Source organism: Salvelinus fontinalis, chromosome 1 (genome assembly GCF_029448725.1).
Source record: "Salvelinus fontinalis isolate EN_2023a chromosome 1, ASM2944872v1, whole genome shotgun sequence".
Taxonomy (NCBI): Eukaryota; Metazoa; Chordata; class Actinopteri; order Salmoniformes; family Salmonidae; genus Salvelinus; species Salvelinus fontinalis.
Genome location: NC_074665.1, coordinates 24,190,360 through 24,207,505, shown reverse-complemented (window position 1 = coordinate 24,207,505; position 17,146 = coordinate 24,190,360). Strand labels below are relative to the sequence as shown.

The 17,146-nt window shown below is 42.7% G+C and overlaps 1 protein-coding gene across 2 annotated transcripts in view; it reads right to left on the bottom strand.

The window, feature by feature from the left end:
- Positions 1–1,676: 1,676 nt before the first annotated feature.
- The window catches only part of LOC129849391 (nuclear distribution protein nudE-like 1-A), a 38,519-nt gene continuing 23,049 nt past the window's right edge, over positions 1,677–17,146 (bottom strand). Inside the window, exons 4-10 of one of the 2 annotated variants that reach the window (XM_055916336.1) lie at positions 11,926–12,074; positions 11,189–11,325; positions 10,270–10,446; positions 10,079–10,167; positions 8,662–8,816; positions 8,267–8,301; positions 5,838–5,931 (exon numbers count right to left, since the gene is read on the bottom strand). In XM_055916336.1, coding sequence (XP_055772311.1) covers positions 5,921–5,931; positions 8,267–8,301; positions 8,662–8,816; positions 10,079–10,167; positions 10,270–10,446; positions 11,189–11,325; positions 11,926–12,074 — 753 coding nt within the window. In that variant the 3' untranslated portion in view covers positions 5,838–5,920. Of the gene's footprint in view, positions 5,932–8,266; positions 8,302–8,661; positions 8,817–10,078; positions 10,168–10,269; positions 10,447–11,188; positions 11,326–11,925; positions 12,075–17,146 lie in introns of both variants that reach the window. The other variant, XM_055916281.1, reaches the window with a different exon arrangement.

The following is a 17,146-nucleotide window of genomic DNA, read 5'->3' as shown; positions in this document are numbered from 1 at the left end:
TCTGGGACTAAACACCACCCTCTGCAACTGGATCCTGGACTTCCTAACGGGCTGCCCCCAGGTGGTAAGTGTAGGCAACAACACATCTGCCACGCTGATCCTTAACACTGGGGCCCCTCAGGGGTGTGTACTTAGTCCCCTCCTGTATTCCCTGTTTACCCACGACTGTGTGGCCAAACACGACTCCAACACCATCATTAAGTTAGCTGATGACACAGCAGTGGTAGGCCTGATCACCGACAACGATGGCCTATAGGGAGGAGGTCAGAGAACTGGCAGTGTGGTGCCAGGACCACAACCTTTCCCTCAATGTGAGCAAGACAAAGGAGCTGATCGTGGACTACAGGAAAAGGCGGGCCGAACAGGAGGACCTGAGCCCTAGGACCATGCCTCAGGACTACCTGGCCTGATGACTCCTTGCTGACCCCAGTCCACCTGGTAGTGCTGCTGCTCCAGTTTCAACTGTTCTGCCTGCGTCTATGGAACCCTGACCTGATCACCGGACGTGCTACCTTGTCCCAGACCTGCTGTTTTCAACTCTCTAGAGACAGCAGGAGCGGTAGAGATGCTCTGAATGATCAGCTATGAAAAGCCAACTGACATTTACTCCTGAGGTGCTGACTTGCTGCACCCTCTACAACCATTGTGATTATTATTATTTGACCCTGCTGATCATCTATGAACATTTGAACATCTTGGCCATGTTCTGTTATAATCTCTGGCCAGACCTACTCCCTGCCTGTTTCATTACAATACATTCCCTCGCGCTAACCCCGGGATAGCCCGCTAATATGACCCATAATAGGGAAGAAAATGTATTGAGTGCAATTCGATCTACAGTACATCTACACCACGATATGAAACGTTGATTTGAACCTTCTGACCAAATAGTGGGTCAGGCGGCGCCCCACTGTCTGATTCATATCGCTTGATTTCTGATGATAGTCGATATAATCGACAACTGATTGCAATTGTATCGGGTGCACCAAAGAGGGAGGCTGGCTTGGCTGGTGCTAGCACGTGAGCAGATCAAATACACAGCTGGAACGCTGATTAATGTGTCCTAACATGTCCTAATAATTCAAAACATTGCTCAGAAAACCAGGTGTTTAAATCAGCGTATGCTTACTTTGATTTGGTCCGTACGCCAATTATGATAAACAGAGTAAGGTGTCTCCATGACTATTACATAATCTTTAATATCAAATTACTGCTGCGCATATACACCTAGATAATGTCTTTAAGTAGTTGAACATGTTATTACTCCAACCTCGTGAAAGTGACAAACTGGCACGTTTTCATTTGAGTCAAAAACAACTTTATATTGAGTGCCTTTGATTTGATGGCCTGCACATGCGTAGTTCGGCACTAGACTACCGTTAGACCCGATTCTTTTTTTCTTTTTTCTTTCTTAAATCAATACAGAAAGTACATGGGGGAACACAAGTATATATAAATAATATACAAAGGACAATTGGGCTTGGGGGTACAATATCACATTACACAAGGACCTTGAGGGACATACACTTAGAACTATAAGAACTTTTTTGTTAGAGTATTTGTCTTATAATAGTTCAATTTCTTTTTGTAAGGTATGAAAATGTGGTGTTCTGTTTGTAAATTTGCATTTGTGAATATGAAATTTGGCCAAAAGAATGAAATGAATTACATAAAAATAAGTTGAAACAATTTTATTGTAGGTAATGAATCCAAGCAGTACACCTCCACACAATAGTGTAAAATCTTCATAAATGTGTTCAATTATAAATCTACTGATGTCTTGCCACAGTTTCCTTACATTAATAAATGCCAAAAAAGATGCGACACGGTTTCTGGGTGGTCATTACAAAAGGTACAATTTGAGTTAGTTTTTCTTAAACTTCTTCATATAGTGGTTGGCAGGATAATATTTATGAATAATTTTAAAGGAAACTTCCTTAATTTTGTTAACAAGTAGGCATGTGTAGGTATGACTTATTTCTGCGCATGAGCTTAGCTAGCCAAAGTCACATCACCTACAAGCGTGATCTGGGATTTCTATTGGAGAAGCAGTTTCTGCCCATCATCATACTGTACTTTGATTTTATACTCATCCAATGTCTGCCATGTTTTTCTGGATGAGGTGATGTCGTTTTGCTGCTCCCTGTGCTCACTGAAAGTGTGCATGTGATATTGGTCCTTATAAACCAGATGCAACCTGGATATACTGTCCATGAATCAGTGTAGCTAACGTGAGTATATTACCTGGTCATGGCTAGGAGGAATCCAGCTTTTGAAAAAATAAAATCAAGTGCATTTTAGCTACCCATAACCCTTTTCCTAACCTTGAACTAATTATCCAAACCTGCTGCGTAAGTTCTCCTAATACCCTGACTACACCGCTCGCGTCGCATGCGCGAGCATTACAAAATAAATTCAGAAATCTTTTATTAAATTATTGCTCCCGCGCACCAACGAGCGTCTGCATTGCCAAGGGCTAAAATAGAAGTCAGTTCTATTTCTGACGCAGATCGTGCTGCAAGTCCTGCCTCTCCCATCTCCTTATTGGTTTGTAGAAGCAGGTATCCACGTGCCATCTTCTTATTGGTTATACCCACGTGGGTGACTGAAAGACGAACGAGGTCAGTGGCAGTAATGCACCTAATTTATGAAAGTTGCCAATCGCAATATAAAGTCAAGAGAAGAAAAGGCCCGGAAGGACGAGAGATGACTAGATACGATTTGGTTGACCGTTTGTGTTGATTAATTGGTGGAGTAGAGGACCTTGTGCATTTCAGGTAAAATAACTCAATGTTTAAATCCCAGGACAAATTAGCTAGCAAGTGCAAGCTAGCTAGCTAAATTGCCATAAATGTGTAGTGCTTTTCGACCTGTCTAGAACTTTGTCTGATGACTAATGTGAAGGGGGGCCGAAGGAGACAGGAATTAGTAATCACTGCCATGAGGTGACCACGCATTGAACACGTGCCTTCACATGAGGACCTCTGTTCCACCGCTCTTCTGAAATCAATCTAATTGGAACGTTATTCAAGATGTATTTTAACAACATTCTAAAGATTGATTCAGTACATCGTTTGACATGTTTCTACTGACTGTTACGGAACTTTTGGACATTGTCACGTTATAGTGGATGCGCTTTATGACTTTGGAATTGTTTACCGCTAACGCGCTAACCAAAGTAGCTAATTGGACATTATCGAACAAATCAAGCATTTATTGTGGACCTGTGATTCCTAGGACTGCATTCTGATGAAGTTCAAAGGTAAGGAAACATTTATCATGTATTTTCTGGTTTCTGTTGGCGGCTAATTTGGCTATTATTCTGAGCTCTGTCTCAGATTATTGCATGATTTGCTTTTCTGTAAAGCTTTTGGGAAATCTGACACAGCGGCTGCATTAACGAGAGGTATATCTATAATTCCATGTGTATAACTTGTATTATTATCTACATTTATGATGAGTATTTCTGTTGAAACGATGTGGCTATGCAAAATCACTTGATGTTTTTGGAACTAGTGAATGTAACGTGCCAATGTAAACTCAGATTTTTTTAATAAATATGAACTTTATCAAACAAAACATGCATGTATTGTGTAACATGAAGTCCTATGAGTGTCATCTGATGAAGATAATCAAAGGTTAGTGATTAATTTTTTATCTCTTTCTGCTTTTTGTGAAAGCTATCTTTCGCTGGAAAAATGGCTGTGCTTATTGTGGTTTGGTGGTGACCTAACAATCGTTTGTAGTGCTTTCGCTGAAAAGCATATTTGAAAATCGGACACTTGTGGGATTAACAACAAGATTACCGTTAAAATGATATAAGACACATGTATGTTTGAGGAATTTTAATTATGAGATTTCTGTTTGAATGTGGCGCCCTGCACTTTCACTGGCTGCTATCATATCGATCCCGGTAGCGGGATGCAGCCATAAGAAGTTAACCTGCGTGTCATGATCGCGTTTGGTGTGGGGGGACAAAATAAATGTATGCACAATGGGGCACGCGCACAGCCGGTTTGGGTTCAGTGTAACTTGCTACAAAACAAATCTGATGTTAATTTGACAAAAGCTTGATCCCTTCTAGCCACGACTAATGACCACCCTCTATTTAAATAACATTTTAGCCTACTGGGTGCAGGCCTGTGCAGAGAGCGTAACATAGGTTGCGATAGCTACATTCTCTGTTTCGAATCCAGCTGTTTCACTTCACAATTATTGCCTAAATTTAAAAGAATCACTATTGAAACCTTAACTAATTAGGATGACTCGCCTAAATTTAACCAATCCCATTCATTGCTCAACTAGATTCAAGGAGAACTCCAATATACAATCTGTATTAGCTCATGGTATGAGGCTAGAGTTGAATTGCTAAATTTGCATTGTGGACTACTTTAAGTTTTAAAAACAATAAAAAGAATGGCTTTATTTATTTATTTTCTCAACATTTTAAGACAACGGATCCTACATCATGATATATGACTAATTGATGTATAATCACATCCTATATATTTGAACACATCATGCCATAAAATGAATAAACAAAACATACAAACAGGCAATATTGCACTTGAATAAAACTGATAGAATAATGTGAAAATACTTGCACTGGATAAAGTGCTCTTAACTTACAATATAGGTTGCTAACACAGGGTTGTGTGATATTTTAAATACAATAAGATACCAGTGAAAATTCAACACCGAAAATGAAAGACTTGGGAGTTAAAATCCAAAAATTGAATACTGGCAAAAGTAGTCTAAAACACCATGACAGCACCACTCAAGTGGACATCTATAAATAATGATCAATATGACCAATACAGTGCACGTTGTCATACGGTTAAACTGAGCTGAGACTAAGTAGCCCAGAACACAACGACACAATGAGTATTTTCCTTCACCATCCCTTTTGAACAGGTCTAAAACAATGCATTTTAATTTGAACACATTACATAAATAAAAACAAAACTGTAACATTAAATTCTTCAGATGGCTACTGAAGTTAGACTCAAGGTCAGAAAGGCATACGAGGTCGACACGAGATTTAAACCACCTTTAGTGACGGACAATAAGTCAGCTTGTTAGGAGCAGGTCCACGTGGTGAAGGACCGTTCCAGGCTATTAAACACATCTACACACGTGTGCCAGCTGCCAATCCATTAACCCTAGTTTCCATTTATAAGAAATGTCAAATAAGGCGTGGAGAGTTAGAGAGGGCCTCTGCATTGTCTGAGGCAATGCTGCTAGATGAATGCGTTACAGTAATCCAGACATCTTGCTTCTTCTGTAGACTCTGGCTAATCTATATTCTTTCACTTGCTACACCATCTCTGATAAATCGTAACAGTTAAATAAAATTACAGTAACATGTATATCGGAAACCCTCACTGTGTCACAATTTCAATTGCATAACGTGTGTTTTTTCAGTCTAAACTAAAGATTTGAAAAATGACTGCAGAGAGGATAGGATCCTACATAGATACCGTCTCTTTGGATGCACCTTCTCTTTGGGTGTCTGTGTAGAGTGGGCTATATGTACAAGCAGTAAACAATTAGCGAGTACATATAAACTGTGAGCCACATGTACAGTAGGACCAAAGCACAAGCACTAAAGGGCCAGAATTACACAGACAGCCTGTGTATATGCAGTGGCTGCAAAAAGGGGCCAGTATTACAGTATGTGAAAAGTGTTTAATAGTGCTAGCCATTCTCATGTGCGTTCTCTTGTTTGAAGTCATCACAATGCTTTCTGTTTAAGGATATAGCCTTGTCCATTGGCAGGGTGTTTGTGTGTGCAGGGGGGAGATTAAATTGGGGTGTGGTGTCTGTCACTGTCACTGTCACATGATGAGAGGCAGGAGGCCAGGGGAGGAGGGAGCGGGGGGTGCTGTGATGGCTGTCAGGGTGCCAGGGTCCATGCCGTTCACCGCCCTGCTGTAAACACAAACACAACATGAATTAGTCTGGTCGACTGAGGGTTAGGCAGCATCTCACTTGCTGCTCCTTACAAAATGAACCTTGCTGGATTCATATTATAAGGTGGTAAAACCATAGAACACATCAAATCTGCCTAATAATTAGCTAGGTATTACATGGCATTTTAAATAACGCGAGTTGTAATTACTGGGCTAGACCTAAGCAAATTAATTAAAATGGGGGAGTGTTAGATGTAAGACTACTGAAATAAAATGTAGCCCTATTGTTGGAGTATCACTTTACAGTGGTACCCTGGTGCCTACAGCTCTACTAGACCACTAGACAATGGGGCCATTTTAATGAAGGCAAACTCTGTCACTCCACAAGCAGGCACACTTTCCAGTGGTCAATGGATCCCAGTGACCATTGGTCGATGGATCCCAGTGACCTGAGCCACAGCAGGTTACTTCACTCTGTCCTCATTATCCTACTATCAGTTGGCCCTGGCACGGTCACACTGCTAGGCAGCACACACAGGGCTTCGGGCACGTGCAGACAAAAATGAAACTTGATATATTTTTAGATTCTGTTATGGTTTACTGTGCCAAATCATTTATAAAGTATGTGATTGGAAGATCACATACTTCAAGGTTCTAAAAGTCCTCTCAGCTAGTTTGCCCCTCCCTGCACAAATGTAAAATACCTAGTGGAGTTTGTTCAACTTACAAAAATATAAACGCAACATATAAAGTGTTGGTCCCATGTTTCATAAACTCAAATAAAAGATCCCAGAAATGTTCCATAAGCACAGAAAGCTTATTTCTCTAAAATGTTATGCACAAATGTGTTTATATCCATGTTGGTGAGCATTTCTCCTTTACCAAGATAATCCATCCACCTGACAGGTGTGGCATATCAAGAAGCTGATTAAACAGCATGATCATTACAGGTGCACCTTGTGCTGGGGACAATAAAAGGCCACTATAAAATGTGCTATTTTGTAACAACACAATGCCACAGATGTCTCAAGTTGAGGGAGTGTGCAATTGGCATGCTGACTGCAGGAATGTCCACCAGAGCTGTTGCCAGATAATGTAATGTGAATTTCTCTACCAAAAGCCGCCTCCAACGTCGTTTTAGAGAATTTGGCAGTACGGCCAACAGGCCTCACAACCACGCCAGCCCAGGACCACCACATCCAGATTCTTCACCTGCGGGATTTTTTGAGACCAGCCACCTGGACAGCTGATGAAACTGGAGTATTTCGGTCTGTAATAAAGCCCTTTTGTGGGGAAAACGAATTCTGATTAGCTTGGCCTGGCTCCCCAGTGGGTGGGCCTATGCCCACCCATGGCTGTGCCCCTGACCAGTCATGTGAAATCCATAGATTAGGGCCTAATTCATTTATTTCAATTGACTGATTTCCTTATATAAACATTAACTCAGTAAAATCGTTGAAATTGTTACATGTTGCGTCTATATTTTTGTTCAGTATGGTTAGGACCATGGCAAACAAAGTAAATTCTAAGCTCTACTGTTATTTTGTAGTATATACTCCACTTCAAACTCGTGTCCTATAAACAAGCTAGGACTCTGAATAGTAAGGCACAGCGTTGGCAGTGTGTGCTCTCTTGTAAAGATAGATTTATAATCCACTCCTCCCTGCGGTGAAACAAACTGTGCCCTTGTAACCATGTCTTGCTCAGCATGCTCAGTCAGCCTCATATCAATAGTTCCTCACACAGCAGAAACACAACGCCATGACACTACAACCTTGCCACAGTCACACCACTTCTATATGGGACATCTAGTAGTATGTATACCTTGAAATACAACCTCAACAAGGAACAACAGAAGGACAGCACCAGCTACATAAGAACAGTGAAAGATTACTTTTGACGTTGCACTTTAGAATCAGCTGCAAAACTGTGGTGCCTTGTTCACATGCAGTAGTTTGTAGTTAATTGACAATGTGAGCACAAAATCAAAAGTACTGTACCATAACCAACCCTTCCATTGCACTACATGCTTTCCTCTGGGTCATTAAACACACCTCCGAGAATTTCCCCCTCCCTCAATATGATGATTGATCCAAATTGAATGACACTATATTGAAAGCTACCAACTCACACCAGCAAATAGACAGACATATTAATCACATGTGGATGTATTAGCATAGTGTTAAGAAAGCAGGGGAATGTACCACTACCCAAAGCAGTTATCTAGCCCCACGGTGAGTGAGTCTACCTAAGCACTAGATGGGAACTGGAGGGAAGCTTGTTAATCAAACAGCATGCAGGTGACTGACTAACTTCCCCACACATCATCAGCATCGGAGGAGGAAGACCATTACCCAGAAGTAATGCAGGGAATATGACCCTCTCTCTCCTGCTGGGGAAAAACACAAGGGTCTGAGAGACCTCATCAACATCCATAACTCAACACATCTCCATAGACTCCCAACACTAAACAAGCATTTCAAATACACATTTCTACAGTCAAATTTATCAACGTTAAAAAATCTAACTGAAACAAAACGGTCTTAGGAGTGACTGACTGCTTAACACAGCAAATAAAAATGACAAATGCATTAGGCCTATATCCAAATAAAGACAATTTCACATTATGAAACGTTGTTGTCTTTTGCCAAGTTTCTTTCTCATAAAATCTAAGCTTTCATTTCCTATTCGTCACCAATGAGTAATGTGTGGCTCACTGAGGGTGAAGTGGAAGCGGGCTTCGACTTACGTTTTGTCGTAGTACGACGACGTCATGTGGAGGGTATGGGAGAACTTGGCTGTGTTGCCGTTGATCACGTTCCCGTTTTCCGTGATGGCGTAAGACTTTCTGGCTTTCTGGTCCTTGGCAAAGTTCCTGCAGGCTGCCAGCTTAGACTCCAGAGCCTGAGACGGACATAGAGAATGCAGAAAGATAAGAGGCCTTCCACTATTAGCAAGAAATTACAATATGGTATAAGACAAGGAGTGTTTTTCAAAACGCATACTACCGTGCTCCGAGCACGCAAATTGGAGCACGGGAGGGTTGGAGTATGAGTCCAAATCAAAGTATGCGAAACGGAGCGCACTTCTCTATTTTAACGCATGCATCGATGCAATCTTCAACGGAAAGTATGAAAATAAATATGACGCAACCACATAAGAAATGACGCAAATTTTCTCAATCAATGGCCATTATTTGAGCTGAAGTGAGAGAAAATACACCGACTTCAGAATGAAATGTTGCCTATTCACATCTCATATGTTGCTTGACTACAATATTTTATCTTGATACGTTAATAAATACATGCTATGTTAATTTTGGCATGGTTACCTGCCTACAATACCCACTATAGAATGCGTAGGTCACAAGCCCATAGTAAGTCAATAGAGCTAACTGGCTAGCTACTACTGTTAGCTAAACAGATAGTCACGAAGAATTGTTAGCTTGCTACCCACAAAGAATTTACATCTACCTTGGATAATATTTGTTTTAGGCCATTTTTGCCACTTATACTATCTGGTTAGCTACATTATTACAATTCACATATAACTAGCTGACAGTTATGAAGTAAAACGTTTGCTTTTTGTATATATTGTTTAGTCTCTACCATTGCCTTGGTTAGAAGAAGGAAGGTTCAGTGAATGGGTAAGTCCATAGTAAGTCATAGTAAGGCTAACTGGCTAGGCACAAAGAATTGTTAGCTAGCTACCCACCCACGAAGAATTGACATCTACTGTACCTTGCATAAAATTCATTTTAGGTCATTTTTTCCTGTTTAGCTGGCGAGCTAGCTAGATTACAATGATTCACATATCTAGCTGATAATTATGAAGTAAAACGTTTGCTTTGTCTATTTCTTGTTTCGTCTCTATTGTTGCCATTGTCCTGGCTGGAAGAAGGTTCAGTGAATGGGGAGATACAGAGTGAGGTAATACAGTAGGAGTGCGAGTGCTACTCAAATGTAATGTTTTATGCGTTCTCCATGCGCTAGTCCTCACAAGAACGTACTCAAGAGAACATCCTCGGATAATGTACTTGGAGCATGAGAGTGTGCAGGACGGTAGTATGCATATTGAGAAACACCAACAGTCTCAGTGTACCAGGGCACACGGTGAATAGTGATCTGTACAAATGGAAAAAACAAATGTACAAATGTATGTCTCACCCCTACTTTCCGAAGCAGGTCACCTACGATGTTGAGTGCTGATATTCTGGCAGAGGGAGTTAGTGAGTTACCAAGGCCGTTTGACAACTCTGGGGGGAAATAAATACAATTAGATAAATACATACAGTATACTGCACATAAAAAAAGGTTAGGCAACATATTGAGGTGTTGGGGTCAGAGCAAAAGGGTACCTGTTGGGTTGGCGAAGGCGTTGTCCAGACTATTGGCGAGCGGCGTGGCGGGGAGAGACAGTGAGGCCTGGACAGAGGAATCCATCTTGTCGTTGTCCTCCTGGGTGGGCGAGGCGGGTGCCGACATCCTGGTCAAGTCCGTATTTCGCTCTCGGACGGCGAGCTCCTGTCGTAGGTCTGACAGAGAAGCAGACAGACATAATATTTAACTCTAAAACAGACCATATTATTATTATTTTTGTAATTTTTTTATTATAATAAATTTTCTCCCCTTTTCTCCCCAATTTTCGTGTTATCCAATCGCTAGTAATTACTATCTTGTCTCATCGCTACAACTCCCGTACGGGCTCGGGAGAGACGAAGGTCGAAAGTCATGCGTCCTCCGAAGCACAACCCAACCAAGCCGCACTGCTTCTTTAACACAGCGCGCCTCCAACCCGGAAGCCAGCCGCACCAATGTGTCGGAGGAAACACCGTGCACCTGGCCCCCTTGGTTAGCGCGCACTGCGCCCAGCCCGCCACAGGAGTCGCTGGAGCGCGATGAGACAAGGAAATCCCTACCGGCCAAACCCTCCCTAACCCGGACGACGCTAGCCCAATTGTGCGTCGCCCCACGGACCTCCCGGTCGCGGCCGGCTGCGACAGAGCCTGGGGGCGAACCCAGAGACTCTGGTGGCGCAGTTAGCACTGCGATGCAGTGCCCTAGACCACTGCGCCACCCGGGAGGCCCCATAAAACAGACCATATTGACACCAGACATTCAAATTGAGGATAATGCTGTTATAGTCTCTCCCAACAATAATTTGCAGCTGTAAGCAATGCTGTGAGAACATGGGTTCTATTAATTTCACAGAGAACAGCTCATTTTCTAATGAGTGAAGGCAGGCAGGGGTTTGAGTGAAACTGGATCAATAAGCACCTCTGGCCTCATCTTTTAATCTCTGCACTGAGACCAGGAGGGACTCTTTCTCATCAAGCTCACTCTCCAGGAAGGCATTCCTTTCGATGGCCTGGTTCAGACGCTGCTCAAAATCCTCCAGGGACACGATCGTAGCCCTGCAGAAGGAAATAAAGGAGAATACATTTAATTTGTGTGACTTTCTATTTATACAGTGTACTCTCTGTTAGTCAGCAACTCTACCAAAAATGTTAGGTGTGCGTCAGCTCATAATTTTTACTAGAAAATGAATGTTTAGTGACAAACAAATGTCCCGATTCCTCCAAGTAATCTACATCTCTGGCGATGTGTGACAGTGCTGACCTGAATCCAATTCAATTCAGCAATCAGACCCAATTGGGCAAGTGTTTTAATTGGCATGGAGATTTGCCATCTGTCTGATTACTCCCAATGAAGAGCACAGTGTAAAATTAACTAGGAAGCACACAACAAGCACCTCAGCCTCCATCATTGATCAGCACCTCTCTGCATGGGGTAAATATATGGGTTTATTTTCTGAAAGATGGTCAGAGGATGACTACCTTTGCTTAAATTGTTAGATTAGTACTACTGTTAGATATTGCCCTTTTCCTCCAAAATGAACATAACCCTGAAGTACACAGTAAATATCAAATTATGACTCCTACAGCTCGTCTTCTAATGCTGTATCCAGTATGTGTCTGTTAGATACTGTGTAGTGGTCTGGTCTCTTTGCTGACCTCTTGGCTCTTTCCAGGTCGTCGTTGGACTGCTCCAGCTCCCGGACGTATTTGTGGAGCTGCTCCTTGATGCCCCGGGTCTGACCCAGGTCACCCTCCAGCATGTTGATCTGCTTGTAGCTTTGGGCATACTGCTGCTCCAGTTTCTCCTGAAAGTGGGGGTGGAGAGATTAGGAGAGAGAAGAGAAAAGAAAGAGGGATACCTAGTCAGTTGCACAACTGAATGCATTCAACTGAAATGTGTCTTCTGCATTTAACCCAACCCCTCTGGGGGGGGGGGGGGGGTTAAAATTGGTAAAGGACACTAAAAGCTTCCAATGGTGTTTTACTTACTAAAATATTTTCCTAACACTACACAGTCGAACGCACCCAAGGAGGGAACCGCCGCGTTAACCTACATTCTGTCATCTATTTTTCAGAGCACTCCGTTGTGCTCCAGCGTTCTCAGGCTATGGGATGATGATGTGACCCATGTCTCCTCCAGCTCTCTGGTGACAAGCTCAATAGATGGGACTGGATCTGCCTGCCTGTCTGACCTATATCTTCTGGATACATCACGTCTGAATCATTTAACCACTAACCTCGACCAGACAAGCCCTGCTTTGTCCTGAAATGCCGTTTTATATGAGCTACATGTGCATACTACACTGACTACATCAAAACACATTCTAGCCTATGTCAAGTAAAAGTATGTCATAACAAGGCGTTAAACAAGGTGTCACAGACAGTCTAAATGTAGCGCATACTGCACAACATGAATGCATCTCTAAGATTCTTTACTCTGGCGTCAGAATGAGAACTAGTTGCTGTGGTATTTTCCATAAACAAAGGCATGAAAGCAAGAAAAAATGTTTAACTGCCTGGAATAACCACCATACAGTCAGAAAAAAGATGCACCGATTACATTCTTAACACATTCGTATCTCACCATCACCGGTGCCGTGATTCACTGACTCGCATGGCAGGAGTCGTAATGTGAACATGGACGCAGAGCCACGCTCATCCTAGAGCTAATTATGGAGCGTGAATTAACATGCTGATGCATTATGTATGAGAATTAGGGATTGGCAATTGAAATGATTACACTATTCGAATATCATGACATTTATTCAGATACCCCCCAAAAATTGACTCGACCAATCAGAATGATGAAAATGCACAAACGGCAGAGATAAACACAGGGTATCAGCAGGTTCCATGAAGTTGAATTGCTAATATTCTTCTCCAGAAATGAGCCCATGTTTGCAAAAAGTTGGATTATTAGGGCTGGCTCTTTCACCAAAGGCTATAGCCGACATGACTCATATTTTTCAGGCTGGTGTGCTAATTTAGCAATGATTATTCTGCTGTAGCCTAACAGCCGTAGTAGCATAGTTTAAGCGGGTAGGCTATAGATGACTAAAGCAAGGGCTTTCCCATCTGCATTTGTTAATGCTACCCCAATGGGCTAATTCATTAGCTGGATCACAAAGTCTAAGTGTTCAGAATGTTGGCTTCCATAATGATACCACTGTGAAAAAATGCCTTAAAGTCAAATATACAGCACTGTTACTGTATAAAACACGGTCAACTCTCCATCTGGAGAGCTGGGTGTGCAGGCTTTTGATCCACCACTGCTCAAGCACACCTGAGTCCACTTAACAAGGTCACTTTGAGCAGTTGTTTTGTAGAATTTTATTTTTTTATTTTTATTTATTTATTTAACCTTTATTTAACCAGGTAGGCAAATTGAGAACACGTTCTCATTTACAATTGCGACCTGGCCAAGATAAAGCAAAGCAGTTTGACACATACAACAACACATAGTTACACATGGAGTAAAAACAAACATATAGTCAATAATACAGTGAAAAAAAAAATAAGTCTATATACAATGTGAGCAAGTGAGGTGAGATAAGGGAGGTGAAGGCAAACAGATATATGTATAAATAAATAAAATATAAAAAGGCCATGGAGGCGAAGTGAGTACAACACAGCAAGTAAAATAAAAACTAAAAAACACTGGAATGGTTGGTTTGCATTGGAAGAAAGTGCAAAGTAGAGACAGAAATAATGGGGTGCAAAGGAGCAAAATAAATTAATAAATAAATACAGTAGGTAAAGAGGTAGTTGTTTGGGCTAAATTGTAGATGGGTTATGTACAGGTGCAGTAATCTATGAGCTGCTCTGACAGCTGGTGCTTAAAGCTAGTGAGGGAGATAGGTGTTTCCAGTTTCAGAGATTTTTGTAGTTCGTTCCAGTCATTGGCAGCAGAGAACTGGAAGGAGAGGCGTCCAAAGGAAGAATTGGTTTTGGGGGTGACTAGAGAGATATACCTGCTGGAGCGCGTGCTACAGGTAGGTGCTGCTATGGTGACCAGCGAGCTGAGATAAGGGGGGACTTTACCTAGCAGGGTCTTGTAGATGACCTGGAACCAGTGGGTTTGGCGACGAGTATGAAGCGAGGGCCAGCCAACGAGAGTGTACAGGTCGCAGTGGTGGGTAGTATATGGGGCTTTGGTGACAAAACGGATGGCACTGTGATAGACTGCATCCAATTTATTGAGTAGGGTTTTGGAGGCTATTTTGTAAATGACATCACCGAAGTCGAGGATTGGTAGGATGGTCAGTTTTACACGGGTATGTTTGGCAGCATGAGTAAAGGATGCTTTGTTGCGGAATAGGAAGCCAATTCTAGATTTGACTTTGGATTGGAGATGTTTGATGTGGGTCTGGAAGGAGAGTTTACAGTCTAACCAGACACCTAGGTATTTGTAGTTGTCCACATATTCTAAGTCAGAGCCGTCCAAAGTAGTGATGTTGGACAGGCGGGCAGGAGCAGGCAGCGATCGGTTGAAGAGCATGCATTTGGTTTTACTTGTATTTAAGAGCAGTTGGAGGCCACGGAAGGAGAGTTGTATGGCATTGAAGCTCGCCTGGAGGGTTGTTAACACAGTGTCAAAAGAAGGGCCAGAAGTATACAGAATAGTGTCGTCTGCGTAGAGGTTGATCAGAGAATCACCAGCAGCAAGAGCGACATCATTGATGTAAACAGAGAAGAGGGTCGGTCCAAGAATTGAACCCTGTGGCACCCCCATAGAGACTGCCAGAGGCCCGGACAACAGACCCTCCGATTTGACACACTGAACTCTATCAGAGAAGTAGTTGGTGAACCAGGCGAGGCAATCATTAGAGAAACCAAGGCTGTCGAGTCTGCCAATGAGGATGTGGTGATTGACAGAGTCAAAAGCCTTGGCCAGGTCAATGAATACGGCTGCACAGTATTGTTTCCTATCGATGGCGGTTACGATATCGTTTATGACCTTGAGCGTGGCTGAGGTGCACCCATGACCAGCTCTGAAACCAGATTGCATAGCGGAGAAGGTGTGGTGTGATTCGAAATGGTGGGTAATCTGTTTGTTGACTTGGCTTTCGAAGACCTTAGAAAGGCAGGGTAGGATAGATATAGGTCTGTAGCAGTTAGGGTCAAGGGTGTCCCCCCCTTTGAAGAGGGGGATAACCGCAGCTGCTTTCCAATCTTTGGGGATCTCAGACGACACGAAAGAGAGGTTGAAGAGGCTAGTAATAGGGGTGGCAACAATTTCAGCAGATAGTTTTAGAAAGAAAGGGTCCAGATTATCTAGCCCGGCTGATTTGTAAGGGTCCAGATTTTGCAGCTCATTAAGAACATCAGCTGACTGTATTTGGGAGAAAGAGAAATGGGGAAGGCTTGGGCGAGTAGCAGAGGGGAGGGCAGTGCTGTTGTCCGGGGTAGGGGCAGCCAGGTGGAAAGCATGGCCAGCCGTAGAAAAATGCTTATTGAAATTCTCAATTATAGTGGATTTGTCGGTGGTGACAGTGTTTCCTATCTTCAGAGCGGTTGGAAGCTGGGAGGAGGTGTTCTTATTCTCCATGGACTTTACGGTGTCCCAGAACTTTTTTGAATTTGTGTTGCAGGAAGCAAATTTCTGCTTGAAAAAGCTAGCCTTGGCTGTTCTAACTGCCTGTGTATATTGGTTTCTGGCTTCCCTGAAAAGTTGCATATCACGGGGGCTGTTCGATGCTAATGCAGAACGCCATAGGATGTTTTTCTGATGGTTAAGGGCAGTCAGGTCAGGAGAGAACCAAGGGCTATATCTGTTCCTGGTTCTAAATTTCTTGAATGGGGCATGCTTATTCAAGATGGTGAGGAAGGCATTTTAAAAAAATGACCAGGCATCCTCTACTGACGGGATGAGATCAATATCCTTCCAGGATATCCCGGCCAGGTCGATTAGGAAGGCCTACTCGCTGAAGTGTTTCAGGGAGCGTTTGACAGTGATGAGTGGAGGTCGTTTGACCGCTGACCCATTACGGATGCAGGCAATGAGGCAGTGATCGCTGAGATCTTGGTTGAAAACAGCAGAGGTGTATTTGGAGGGCAAGTTTGTTAGGATGATATCTATGAGGGTACCCGTGTTTACGGAATTGGGGTGGTACCTGGTAGGTTCATTGATAATTTGTGTGAGATTGAGGGCATCAAGCTTAGATTGTAGGGTGGCTGGGGTGTTGAGCATGTTCAAATTTAGGTCGCCTAGCAGCACGAGCTCTGAAGATAGATGGGGGGCAATCAGTTCACATATAGTGTCCAGAGCACAGCTGGGGGCAGAGGGTGGTCTATAGCAGGCGGCAACGGTGAGAGACTTGTTTTTAGAGAGGTGGATTTTTAAAAGTAGAAGTTCAAATTGTTTGGGAACAGACCTGGATAGTATAACAGAACTCTGCAGGCAGTCTTTGCAGTAGATTGCAACACCGCCCCCTTTGGCCGTTCTATCTTGTCTGAAAATATTGTAATTGGGGATAAAAATGTCTGAATTTTTGGTGGTCTTTCTAAGCCAGGATTCAGACACGGCTAAAACATCCGGGTTGGTAGAGTGTGCTAAAGCAGTGAACAAAACAAACTTAGGGAGGAGGCTTCTAATGTTAACATGCATGAAGCCAAGGCTATTACGGTTACAGAAGTCATCAAAAGAGAGCGCCTGGGGAATAGGAGTGGAGCCAGGTACTGCAGGGCCTGGATTCACCTCTACATCACCAGAGGAACAGAGGAGAAGTAGGATAATGGTACGGCTAAAAGCTATGAGAATTGGTCGCCTAGAGCTACTAGAGCAGAGAGTAAAAGGAAGTTTCTGGGGGCGATAAAATAGTTTAAAGGAATAATGTACAGACAAAGGTATGGTAGGATGTGAATACAGTGGAGGTAA